This window comes from Microcaecilia unicolor, chromosome 2, assembly GCF_901765095.1.
Source record: "Microcaecilia unicolor chromosome 2, aMicUni1.1, whole genome shotgun sequence".
Lineage (NCBI taxonomy): Eukaryota > Metazoa > Chordata > Amphibia > Gymnophiona > Siphonopidae > Microcaecilia > Microcaecilia unicolor.
The window spans coordinates 466,198,390-466,212,483 of NC_044032.1; the positions used below are offsets into that span (position 1 = coordinate 466,198,390).

The 14,094-nt window shown below is 41.5% G+C and overlaps 1 protein-coding gene across 4 annotated transcripts in view; it reads left to right on the forward strand.

The window, feature by feature from the left end:
• Window positions 1-14,094, forward strand: part of UBOX5 (U-box domain containing 5) — a 59,635-nt gene that overhangs the window by 31,378 nt on the left and 14,163 nt on the right. For all 4 annotated transcript variants that reach the window (XM_030191006.1, XM_030191005.1, XM_030191004.1 and 1 more), the window contains exon 4: window positions 5,873-6,034. In XM_030191006.1, the coding sequence (XP_030046866.1) occupies window positions 5,873-6,034 (162 nt within the window). The remainder of the gene's footprint in view (window positions 1-5,872; window positions 6,035-14,094) is intronic.

Below are 14,094 nucleotides of genomic sequence, written 5' to 3' on the forward strand. Positions count from 1 at the left end.
ATCCCATGTTAATGAAGGTGTTAGCAATTCAATGTAGACACAGGAACTGCGCAGAAGACCGGAAGGCTGAGCACAGGGTTTTCTAACACAGGTTTATTCTACAATCAGCATTTAGTGAGGATTTCATACCTGTTTTTCTTCTTTGCTGTGTTTTACAACTTATTTTCTGGCTTCGTTGAAGATTCCAAAAAAAAAAAAAAGAAAAGGAAAAAAGACAAGTGAGAAGCTGGAGGAGGAGGTGTGGTGGAAGAAAGAGTAAAAGGCAGAACCTTTGACAAATGCAATGTTGATATTGCAAAAATGATATTGGCACTTGGAGTTGCATGCACATACATCAGCACATAAACTGGAATGCTATTCTGCATATAAATATTGGTATTGCAAAACTGTAGGTACAATGTGTGCTGATGTATGTGCATGCAAATTCAAGTGCTGATATAATTTATTTTGCATGCAAGATGTAGCTGCTACTAGCTCAGACCCATGTGCACATGTGTCCAGTGTGCTCTCCCATGTTAGTGCACATTTTTGTGCACAGCTTATTTGCATTCTATTTTGTTATTCTGTTGGGTGCAAAAATTCCTTTATTCATGTGGTAGGGAACCCTCTTTGCACTGCTTTCTGTGTTGGCCCCCGAGTCGTCTTATGTACTCCTAGGCACAGTGTCAAGGATACGTTTTGGCTCTCAGCCACAGTGTCTGACCACCTGCAAGATCTCTCCTTATCAGAACGGTCTCTTTTATTTTTCCTTCCTCCTTAGTGGTACTCCATTTTTAGTAGATGTATTTACAGGATCTCCTTCCACATGTCACAAATCTCAATAATTATCTAAATAGCCACCAGTATTAGTATGGCTTTCTGGGTCCCAGCTTTTCCTACATCACTGAGTCACCTTTCTGAAAAGGATTAGGAGTAATAGAGGTTAGCTGGTTATGAGCCTTCTTGAGACAACCAAATACTTGTTTATATAGGGTATTGGTGCCCCAGTAAAAATATTTGACGTGCTTCAAAAATAAGTATTGGTTATGTGGTTTCGTCTTCCACGAAGTCCTAAAATTCAGAATTAACAGACATTGGTGTGATACTTAAAGGGGTTACCTTATTTGTGGAGACAAAAAAAGAGGACACAAAAAAATAAAATGTCATCCTGCCCCAGCCAGCCCTTGGCCCTGCCCCTACCACACAGTCACCTTGATCCCCCAAGAAAGCCAGATTCTATGAAAATACTGGTAAAAGTAACAGAAATGCATTTTCTTCCGTAGGCTAAATACAAAATTAGAAAAGATGTACATTTCCAAAAAGGCAAACATCCATGAGCAGCATGCTCCCCTTTCCTTTCCCTCCCAGCCATGAGCAGCATGTCCCCCTCTCTTCTTCATTCCCCTTCTGTCCATGTGCTTCATTTCTTCCTTTTCCCTTTCCTCCCCTCCCCTCCATGTACAGCCTGTCCCCCCCTCTCCTCTCCCTTCCCTCCCATCCATGTGCAGCTTGCCCCCTTCTCTGCCACCCATCCATGAGCAGCTTGTCCCCTCCCCGTCAGGGTCTACCTTGCAGCCCTGATGGTCTCGTTTCCTCTTTGGGGCTGGAAAGAACTCCAGTCTTTCCTGCCCACTGCCACTGACCTCCCTACTGCCGCCGCTTGAAGTCTCGGCAGCCATTTTCAAGAAGCTACAACAGCAGGGAGCTCAGCGGCAGCGGGCAGGAAAGATATCTTTTTGGAGGCTACAACAGCTAAGGTAGCTATATAGCTATTTTCTGGTTGACCAATTTAGAATTATTATCCATCTTATGTTTTTTTTCTGTATTTGCCTATTTAGTATGCTGTCTAGGTTGCTCAAAAAAAAAACATGACTTGGTAGCAAACACTGTAGAATACTGTAGTCTGTTTATTATACCAATCAAGTAGATTTGATTCTGCAACCTCTTCTGTGAAATTCGCAATGGCTACCCATAGAAGCTTGAGCTTTATTTAAGTTGGGTTGCTTGTTATTTAAAATACTATATGACATGACCCCTTCCTATATGTGTCCAGTGATTTTGTGTTTGCTTACTGATCGTTCTTCTCTAAAGAAAAATTGGGTAAAATTAAGTTTTCCTAGTGCAAAGGGTTTACAGAATAAAACCCCGTTCTCTCTATCTTTTTCTTTATCAATTAGCTCTATTTTGGAATGTTCTGCCTTAAGAAATCAATCTGATTATTTACTTTTAAGGCAACAGGTTAAAACTTATTTATTTCAGAAATATTTAAATTTGTAATTATGAAATTTGGATACAAATTGAAGTGAATAGTCTTTTTATAAACATTTTATATTACTACTACTTAATATTTCTAAAGCGCTACTAGGGTTACGCAGCGCTGTACAATTTAACATAGAGGGACGGTCCCTGCTCAAGGAGCTTACAATCTAAGAGACAAGTGAACGGACAGTCCGATAGGGGCGGTCAAATTGGGGCAGTCTGGGTTTAGTGAACGAAAGAGTTAGGTGCTGAATGCCGCATTGAAGAGGTGGGTTTTAAGCAAAGACTTGAAGATGGGCAGGGAGGGGGCTTGGCGTAAGGGCTCAGGAAGGTTGTTCCAAGCATAGGGTGAGGCGAGGCAGAATGAGCGGAGCCTAGAGTTGGCGGTGTTGGAGAAGGGTACAGAGAGGAGGGATTTGTCCTGTGAACGGAGGTTACAGGCGGGAACATAGGGGGAGATGAGGGGGGAGAGGTAGTGAGGGGCAGCAGACTGAATGCATTTGTAGGTAAGAAGGAGAAGCTTGAATTGAATGCGGTATCTGATTGGAAGCCAGTGAAGTGACCTGAGGAGAGGGGTGATATGAGTAAATCGGTTTTTGCGGAATATGAGACTACCGCAGAGTTCTGGACAGATTGAAGGGGGGATAGAGGCTAAGTGGGAGGCCAGTGAGTAGTAAGTTGCAGTAGTCAAGGCGAGAGGTAATGAGAGCATGGACGAGAGTTCGGGTGGTGTGTTCAGAGAGGAAAGGGCGAATTTTGCTGATGTTAAAGAGGAAGAAGCGGCAGGTCTTGGCCGTCTGCTGGATATGCGCAGAGAAGGAGAGGGAGGAGTCAAAGATGACTCCGAGGTTGCGGGCAGATGAGACGGGGAGGATGAGGGTGTTATCAACTGAGATAGAAAGTGGAGGAAGAGGAGACGTGAGTTTTGGTGGAAAGACGATGAGCTCGGTCTTGGACATGTTCAGTTTCAGGTGGCGGTTGGACATCCAGGCAGCAATGTCGGATAGGCAGGCTGATACCTTTGCCTGGATCTCTGCGATGATGTCTGGTGTGGACAGATATAGCTGGGTGTTATCAGCATAGAGATGATACTGGAAACCATGAGATGAGATCAGGGCACCCAGGGAAGAGGTGTAGATTGAGAAGAGAAGGTATGCCTAGTTATATTATTGTAAGCCGCCTTGAACCTTTGAGGAATAGCCGGAATATAAGAACTTGTTTTGTATAAGACGGTGATTGCCAAACCTGGTCCTGGTGGCACCCCAGCCAGTCAGGTTTTCATGATATCCATAATGAATGGTCATGAGAGAGATTTGCTTGTGCTGCCTCCACTGCATGCAAATCTCTCTCATGAATACTCATTGTGGATATCCTGAAAACCTGACTGGCTGGGGTGCTTCCAGGACCAGGTTTTGGAACACTGGTATAAGATGTTGGGTGTGAGAAGGAGTCTTGTATGCTCATCTACCCGATGGTGCAGTGCTAAGGAAAGGGAATGGGACTTATATACCGCCTTTCTGTGGTTTTTCCAACTACATTCAAAGCGGTTTACGTATATAGAGGTACTTATTTGTACCTGGGACAATGGAGGGTTAAGTGACTTGCCCAGAGTCACAAGGAGCTGCAGTGGGAATTGAACCCAGTTCCCCAGGATCAGAGTCCGCTACTCCTCCAGTCCACAAAGTCCTTAAGGAGAGCTTCCATTCTCCAGATAATTACATTACCCTGCAAATCTTCCCTTGTTTAAATTTCCTATTGATCTTTCTTAAGTAGCTTCCAAAACAAGAAGCCCAAGATTTACATTTTTTTTCGTGTTCTTTTTGTCTGTTTAACATAATTGAATTATGAATGTTCGTGAAAGATGTGCTAGTAAGAACAGTGAGTCAAGTCCTGTGGCACAAAGTCCCCTGTGAACATTCCTGAAATTCATATGGTCCCACTAAATGCCATAATTTGGATCCAAAATTAGGACATTTAGGAGGTAATTTTAATAAAGTTATGTTAGCAAGTGGCTTGCAATACAAACACATTAAAATATTTTTCATAAAATTAAAGCAGGTGTAAAAATACTTGTATTGGTATGAATGTGTACTTTTACTGTAGATGTAACCGGGGGGGTGTTCTGGGCAACGCAGAGTTGTGAAGTACGTGTGTGGATTATAAAATAAGCTAATCTATACATGGACATGTCTGTGCCTTCAAGGTAAGCACTGTTGCTGCTGGATTTGCTCTAGTATTTTATAGAGACGTAAGTGCCTATGTGCCTTTAAGAATAGGGCCAAAATAGGTGCCTTCTCTCTGTTAAACCTAGGCACGCTATTTGCCTCCTCATGTATAATGTTGCCACTGTTACATGTGAAGGCGAAAGATGTCTAAAAAGGCAAAAGCTAGGTTTGAAGCCTTGATTTGGCTGATACTCTTCAGCTTTGTGTTAATTCAGCCCCTCCATGTGTCCGTTACCATGTGTCCAATATGATAATTTTTGCAAAGATCTAGGTTATCTGTTTATATCCCTTGGGAGAAAAAGTAGGCAGAAGGGAACTGACCTTTTGCTATCCTCCTCTTTACTTCCACTTTGATGACTAATCTGCAGCCCTCTGGGATCTTTCCCATCTCTAAAGCCTCACAGCTTTGTCTACTTTTAGACATGGTCTGCCTTGTTTTCATTCCAATTTAAATGTGCTAGTTTTCTGCTGTCCTAGTCCTGGAACTTCCTCAGAGCTGTTTCTGTTTCATCATTCTGTATTCCTCCCTTTCTCCTTTTGACTCGCAAAATGCCATTTCCTCTTGCCACTAACATATCAAAAATAAGATTGTAAGCCCTTCAAGGATAGAAAATACCTATTGTACCTGAATGTAAACTACTGAGAAAGGTGTGAGCTAAATCCAAATCTCTCAACCTTTTTGACCTTTCTTAGAAAACTATACTAGCCTCTTCATCCTATGTTTCATATACTTTAACAGTGAAGCTTGTTCTACCCTTCTACTTCCTCTAGGTTTTCTCATCCTGGTAAAGATTCTGAAGGTACTTAATGTTTTCAAAATTAGTTTTTCTAAAGACTAGGACAACGAATTATTACACATCATTTGTTGATCTTTGGGTCCCACAGATGACCATTTCCAAAGACATCAGAAACCTTGTCCCAATTCATAAACACCAGGCCCAGTATTGTTCCCCCTGATGTGAGCTTGGTTACTAGTTGCTCGAACAGCTCTTCCTGTAGAGAATCGGTGATATCCCTACTTCTAGATGGGATATTCCATTCAATGTCCTGTTCCCAGGGGGAATTCTGTCCCACTGTGCAATGCAGAATTTTGCAATCACCATGCAGAATAAGACAATACTAAAAGAACATAACAATAGCCATTCTGGGTCAGACCAATGGTCTGTCTAGCCCAGTATACTACTTACAATGCACATCTGATCAAATTGTATAGGTGTGATAGTTAATATAATAAGAATAAAAAAGAGAGCACCAAAAGAAAACACAGCAAAGTCAAAAGAAATCTCACATTTGCATAATTAAGCTTTAAAATGCAAGAACTGATTTTTTTTTTTTGTAATCTTTTGCCAGTATCATGAGTATTGGTGATTACTGTTTGTAAACTATATTTGCTTTGATCCTTTGTATAGATCCAGTCTCCCATGAACAAAGACTGTCTGAAAGCTTGGATATAGCCTTGAATTCTGCACTTGGCTGTAGACCATCATTTACAACTAAACTGGTGAAAGGAGATCAACCGCTGTATAAAGGATATGATGGCAGCAGCGCTTGGAGTACAAGCTCTGTATTGGGTAAGCATGAACGGGACACAGCTACTTCCTTTGAGGATTGTATGCAGCATAGAATGGTTTATTATGTAGGTATCAAACCCTGCAAGTCATCTGTTTCACTAGTTTTATCAGAAAAATACCCGCAAATCTTTATCGGGGATATTTCTGCTACTTTGAGTGGAGGCCACCAGTGTGTCTATTTATTTCCAAACGTAGAAATAGAGAATCTGATGACACTTAAGGATTGTCCAAGAGTTGCCCACTGTACCCAGACTGCCTGCTGGTTCAACACCATTTTCCAAGAGGTTTCTCAAGTAGATGACTAAATTGACTCTAAAATTTTAGTCTACTTTCTTTTACTTCTTTGTAACACAATTATTTATGCTTACTCCTGACATTCTTGAATCCTCTCACTATTTTTGCTTCCATCACCTGTACTAGGAGGCTATTCCATGCATCTAGAACCTTCTTGGTGATTTTATTTCTTTAATATAATTTCAAAATATGCAACCAGCTAAAATATACTTGCAGTGAATGTAAAATGTCATTGCCAACAAGAATATAAAGATAAAATAACATGTCTTCAGATATATCACCCCTGTCAAACATACCTTAATCTGGAGAAAATTCAATCACATGTGAAGAGAATATTATCAAGTTAAATAAAAAGAAAAAAAGAACTGCAGTATGAGTTTAATACCATGCAACAGAAGACATTCGAGATACAGAACTGTCCCCTATATAGTAACCTTAATTACAAATTAGTTGAGGATGGCCCTTCAGAATGTATTGGCAGAAGCAGTGGCGCAGCTACGGGTGGGCTAAGCCCACCCACTTTGGACTCAGGCCCACCCAAAATTGTGACACTTGCTGTGGCTGATGGGATCCCCAAACCTTGCCAGCTGAAAATGTTTTCTCCTTGGGTAGCCAGCGCTCTTCCAAATGTCAGCCAGCAGCACTTGCCTTGAGCTGACACAGACTGGCCCTTCTGCACATGCTCAGTTTTCGCACATGCAAAAGCACTGAGCATGCACGGCCTGCCAGCAGCAGCATCAGTTTGAGGCAAGTGCTGCCAGCTGCCGTTGAAAGAGTGCTGGCTGCTTGAGGAGGAGGAGGAATTCTTCAGCTGGCAGGTTTGGGGGATCCCTCCAGCTCAAGTATTTAATATTTGGGGGTTTTGGGCAGGGAGGGATGGAGAGAGGAGCAAACCGGAGGGGGACCGGGGTGGGAGGGCGGTGAATTCCATGCCCGCCCACCTTGGGCTCTGGCCCACCCAAAATTGGCCATCTAGCTACGCCCCTGGGAAGAAGATAATCACTTATGCAGACAAAACTGGCCTGGAATCCCAAGATGCCAGTCTGTACATGAAGTGAAACTCTAGAGAATAGAAACCGAAATGTTTCCTACTTTGCTGTGCAAAATACAAGTATGTGGTCCAAGCTGAAAAGAGCAATAAAAATGAGAAAGTATCTTTATGTAATAAAAGTAAAAAGCAAGAGGAAAAGGAAACCTATATGATTCACCAGATAAATGTGTGAAGGAATAAAGGCGAAACAGATGACATTTATGAAGTACAGAAGAACGCAGAAAGAAGAACAGAGAAAACTATACAGTATAAAACTCAAAGAAGTGAAGAGAAAAATACAGCTGGCAAAAGTGCAGATGGAATAAAAAATAGCTAGAGACAGAGAGAAGTAGCAAGACTTTTTTCAGGCGTAGTAGAGAAAAGAGGAAGCCTAGAAATGGAGTGATGGGACAAAGTGACTGAGAACCGATATGTGGAGTGATGAGGAAAAGGTGGGCATACTAAACAAATACTTTTGTTCTGTGTTCATTGAAGAAAATCCTGAAGAAGGACCTCTGTTGGCTAACAAAGGCAGTGGGAGTGGAGTAGATATTGCACTGTTCACAGAAGAAAGTATTTATGAACAACTGGAAAAACTGATAGTGGACAAAACCATGGGGCCAGGTGAGATACACCCGTTGATATTGAAGGAGCTCAAAGAGGTTCTGGTGGACCTTCTTAAAGGCTTATGTAATAGATCTTGAAGATGGGAGGTTCTACAGGATTGGAGAAGGGCAAGATATGGTCCCTTTCCACAGAAATGGTGACAGAGAAGTGGGAAACTACAGGCCAGTAAACCTCAGTTGGTGGTAGGAAAAATAATGGAGGCGCTGCTGAAGGAAAGGATAGTAAAATTCCTGGAATCCAAATGACTTACAAGATCCAAGGCAACATGGCTTTACCAAAGGAAAATCATGTCAAATGAATCTGATTTCTTTGACTAGGTGACCAGAGAACTGGATTGAGGGTACGTGCTAGATGTGGTCTATTTGGACTTCAGCAATCCTTTGACATGGTTCCTCATAGGAGGCTTGTGAACAAATTGAGCAGGCTGAAGTTAGGATACAAAGTGGTGAACTGGATTAGAACTGGTGAGTGACAGATGTCAGAAGGTGGTAGCGAATGAAATTCACTTGGATGAAAGAAAGGTGAGTAGCGGTGTGCCTCAAGGGATTGGTATTGGGGCCAGTTCTATTCAGTATATTTGTGAGTGATATTGCTCAAGAGTTAGAAGGGAAAGTTTTCCTTCTTTGTGGAGGACATGAAGATTTGCAACAGAGTGGACACTCTGCAGGAAGTGGACAACATGAGAAGTGATCTAAAAAGATTGCAGTTAAAATTTAATGCAGAGAAGTGCAGAGGGATGCACATGGGGTGTAGAAACCCAAGAGAGTTGTATTTACTAGGGGTTGAGAGACTGACAATCACAGATGTGTAGAGGGACCTTGGGGTGAGAGACCTTGGGGTGAGAGTGCCTTAAGGAATTAAGGCCATGAAATAATGCGACAAGGTGGTGGCTGTAGCCAGAAGGGTGCTAGGCTGCATAGAGAGGCACATTCAGTAGAAAAAAGGAGCTGTTAATGCCTCTGTACAAGTCATTGGTGAGGCCCCATTTGGAGTATTCTGTTTAATTTTGGCGGCCATATCTTGCTATGGATATGAAAAGATTTAAGGCAGTTCCGAGGAAGGTGACAAAAATGATATGGGGCCTGTTCCAAAGACATATGAGAAGAGGCTTGAAGACCACACTATGTATACCGTAAAGGTAAGGAGTGATTAGTGGAATATGATACAGACATTTTAAATACTTAAAAGGTATTAATATGTAAGGGAGGTGGTAGAACCAGAGGTCATGAATTAAGGTTGCAGTGTGGGGAGATTTAGGAGCAATGTCGGGAAATACTTTTCACAGAAAGGGTGTTGGATACCTGGAATTCAAGAATGCATGGGATAAACACAGAGGATCATTATATAGAAAAAAAAGGATGGAATTCCATTAAAACAAAACTTAAATGACCTCATAGCTGGAGTGAGGTTTGACAGCAGCTTCAGAGGTTTTTAAAGTGCTCGTTTTGGCCAGGGATTTACACAAGGGACTAAAGGAGTCTTTCTTCTTAATTTCCCATTGTTTAATGGTTTTGGATGCCTGGAATGCCCTCCCACGGGAGGTTATGAAGACAAAAGTGGCGATGGAATTCAAGAATGCTTGGGATAAACACAGAGGATCACTATATAGAAAAAAGGATGAAATACACTTAAGCAAAACTTAAATGGCTTCATAACTGGAGTGAGCTTTTATGTCAGCTTCAAAGGTTGGAAAGTAAGACCGGCACTGGGTACAATTCTATGGTCTGGGTCCCGTAGATGGCAAAAACAGGTCAGGATCAAGGCTGGAGTGGGCTTCAGTGGCAACTCCAGTAGTTGACGTAGTGCCAGTGCTAGGCAGACTTCTACAGTCTGTGCCTCAAAACTGACAGGGAGAGAGAGAGAGAGAGATTAAATATACCAGTTTTTAATTATGAAGAAGTGGAACCTGTGCAGAGTGTCAGATTCAACTGTGGCCACCTTGTTGGACAGACTGGTTGGACTGTGCAGGTCTTTATCTATTGATATTTGCTATATTACTATAGAGCTCATTTTCAAAGCACTTAAGTTCCATAGGTTACTATGTAACTTTGTAAGTCTAAGTGCTTTGAAAATATGCCTCTCTCTCTATTTTCCACAGCTCCCCCCCCCCCCCCAAAAAAAAAAGAAGAGTGGGAAGGGGAAAGAAAAACTGTATAATCCTAGGGAAACAGGAGAAACAGCAGTTATGACGGCAAAATATGTTATAACCTGTTACCCAGCAAAATATGACATGATATATAACATTAATGTAATATGATATTTTAAAAATAGAGCACCAAAGAAAACACAGGAATACAGATCAAACAGCAAAACCTGCAAATTGTCCTTGTCCTCTCTGTACCCTGTAATATTATTTGACTATTACGTAGTAACATAGTAGATGACGGCAGAAAAAGACCTGCATGGTCCATCCAGTCTGCCCAACAAGATAAACTCATATGTGCCACTTTTTGTGTATACCTTACCTTGATTTGTACCTGTCTTTTTCAGGGCACAGACCGTATAAGTCTGCCCAGCACTATCCCCGCCTCCCACTACTGGCTCTGCCACCCAATCTCGGCTAAACTCCTGAGGATCCATTCCTTCTGAACAGGATTCCTTTATGTTTATCCCACGCATGTTTTGCTATTTTTAAAATTTTAATTACCCCATGTATGTATTAATATAACACTACATATACTGCTAAAGCTGCAAAAATCTTCAGAAATAACACGTGGAAGGTAATTCTGTAACAGATAACCTAAAGGACTGGTTATTGTACCTGTTTTAAGCCTGTTCTATAAAGAAACGTAGGCACCTACTTGTCTTATAGAATACTAATTCACATGGTCTAAAACGTGCTTACATTTAAGGCACAATCACTTAACACAGATCGCTATTGGACAAATTTCGCCCCCCTCAACACCAAAGAAGTCTCCTCAGCACTATCCAAACTCTCCAAGTCTCACTGCCACCTAGATCCTTGCCCCAACTATCTTATGAAAAACGCCCCAGAACGATTCATTACAGATCCACCCACTTAAATTTCCTACTCCAACAAGGCTCCTTCCCCGCCAAACACGGCAATATTCTACTCACACCAATACCGAAAACCCCCAAGAAACCAGCGAATGACATTGCCAACTATCGACCTGTAGCCTCCATCCCTCTTCTGACCAAATTGACGGAAAACAGAGTAACCTCCCAACGAATTCATACAAACGTTCTCCATACTACATGAATCACAATCGGGCTTTTGAACTGCACACAGCACAGAAACAGTATTACTTACCCTGGTATCCAAGTTCAAACAAGAAATTTCAATTGGAAACAAAATACTTCTTCTGCAGTTCGACCTATCCAGCGCATTTGACATGGTAGACCATGATATTCTCACAAAACTACTGGACAAACTAGGGATCGGTGTAAACATCATTAAGTGGATAAAAAGTTTTATCACCTCCAGATCTTACCAGGTCAAATCAAACCTCATCAATATCGCCTGCGTGGCCATCAAAATGCGGAGTCCCCCAAGGCTCACCCCTTTCCCCGATCCTCTTAAACCTCATGATGATCCCTCTGGCCAAATCCCTATCCAAGTCTGGCCTAAATCCCTTCATCTACGCTGATAGGGTCACAATATTCCTCCCCTTCCAATCCAACCTTCCAGAAATCTCGGAGAAAATAATCACTGCCATGAACATCCTAGCTTCCTGGGCCAACGCCTTCAAGATGAAATTGAACAAAGAAAAAACTCAGTGCCTAATCCTTTCATCACAACATTCTACTCTGCTCCCAACCACCCTGAACACCCCCGACGTTACAATCCCAATATCTGACAATCTAAAAATCCTAGGAGTAACATTAGACAAACGCCTAACTTTAGAAACTCATGCAAAAGCCACGATGAAGAAGATGTTCAACATGATGTGGATTCTGAAAAGAGTTAAACCATTCCTCCCACAGAAAACTTTCCGCAATTTAGTACAATCTACAGTACTTACTCATGCCGACTACTGCAATAGCATCTTCATAGGTTGCAAAGCCCAAATCATGAAAAAACTCCAAACCGCCCAAAACACAGCAGCCAGACTCATTTTCGGCAAATCACGATTCGAAAGCGCAACACCGCTTCGTGAAAAACTTCACTGGTTCCCTATCAAAACCAAATCTTCTCGAACATATCTCAATCTTCATCTTCCCAACTGCAAAGGCCTCAAATACAAAACCTACTACGCATCCAACTTCTCTGTTATAGGCAGCCAACTCTGGTACGCCTTACCTAGACATATCCGAAAAACCAATGAAAACCTACCCTTCCGTAAGCTGCTGAAGACTTAACTCTTCAAACAAGCCTTCCCAACGACCCAATTTAATCCTCGAACCTAGACCACACCACCAGTACTACCCACACTCCAATCCTTTCCCCACATCTTTTACTATTGTCCCACTCTAACTATGTTTCTCTGTGATACATTGTAACATACTTTGCACTGTCTCTGTGATACTTTGTACCATACTCTGTAAGCCGCACTGAACCTGCTATTGAGTGGGAAAGAGCGGGGCATAAATGCTACAAATAAAATAAGCCATTCACAACACTCATTAAGAAGCCAGGACAAACTCCCAGGAATTACAGAAAATTATAAAATAAACAGAAGCTATAAGTTATTTAAGTAAAACTTTGAAGAAGGTGAGTCTTGAGCTTCCTCCCAAATAGAGCATAAAAGAATCAAATTGAGAAAGCAAGCAGAAAGGTCTTGCAATATATACCGTAAACTCATCTGAATTTGTTTACCTTCCCGGTCTCTGTGCTTTTTTTAGATATTCTTTTCTTTCTCTTTGAGATCCTTTGCAACTTTTGAATGATATTTAGTCCTTGCCTTTTGAGCCACTTCCTTTGAAAACCACACTACTTTCATACCATAAAAATTTACTTTAGTATCTTAATCTCGCTGTACTTGTGAAAGCTCTTGCCACCCTTCCAGCCATTCCTTAAACTACCTCACCATCTTTAGGTAACCTTGCAGTTAGAGATGTTGAACTTTGACCCCCCCCCCCCCCTTTGCTTTTACCTTGAATCCCACTGTCGGATCACTGAAATTCATTTGACCACCTTCCTGAATTTTAGAAACACTTTTTCTATTTGTAAATACCAGGTTCAGTTTCATCTACCCTCTCCCTCTTCATCATGGATTCTGCTACCATTTGAGGAAAGTTCTTTGAAGGAAGTTGAGGATCCCTCTGTTTCTAACAGATTTCATAGACTGGCTTCTTTAATTAACATCTGTAAATCACATCACTATAGACAGAAATACCAGACAGTATAAACATATCAGGAAAACCAATAGTGCCCCTAGCTACAAAATCCTGAGTGGGTCTACAAAATTCTAAGTTCTGTAGAATGGATAAATGTGAATCAATTGTTTTGTTCTTTCAAAAAGTACTAAGTCTAGCGGACACTAAATGAAGTTACGTAGTAAAACAAATAGGAAGGAATATTTTTTTCTCTCAGTGAATAGTTAAGCTTTAAAACTCATTATCAGAGGATATGGTAACTGTGGTTAGCGTATCTGGGTTTAAAAAAGGATTGGATATGTTCTTGGATGAAAAGTTCATAGCCTGTTATTGAGATAGACATGGGAGAAGCCACTGCTTGCCCTGGGATTGGTAGCATGGAATTTTGCTACTATTTGGGATTCTGCCAGGTACGTGTGACCTGTATTGGCCACTGTTGGAAGCAGGATATTGGGCTAGATGGACCATTGGTCTGCCCTAGTATGCCTATTCTGATATTTATTTATTGGGATTTACAGCAGCCTTTATGAAGAGATTTATCCAAGGCATTATGATTTTATATCCTCAATTATCCTAATCATCTCCGTTTCAGTGGTTTTAATATTAGTCTTTATGTAAAGTGCTGCTCCTTCATTTTCTTCCTGTCCTGTTCAGTAGGGATCATTATTAATTAGGCATCTTAAAGATCTCCTTTTTCACCTGACTCCCTTCATTTCCAATCTGTCCCCCCGTGTTCTCCTGTGATGTTGCTAATTGTACTCTTATTAATAAAACAGTCTGCCCACAAGCAGCACAGTGTTGAAATTCTACATCCTGTGCTTCAGGCACAGAA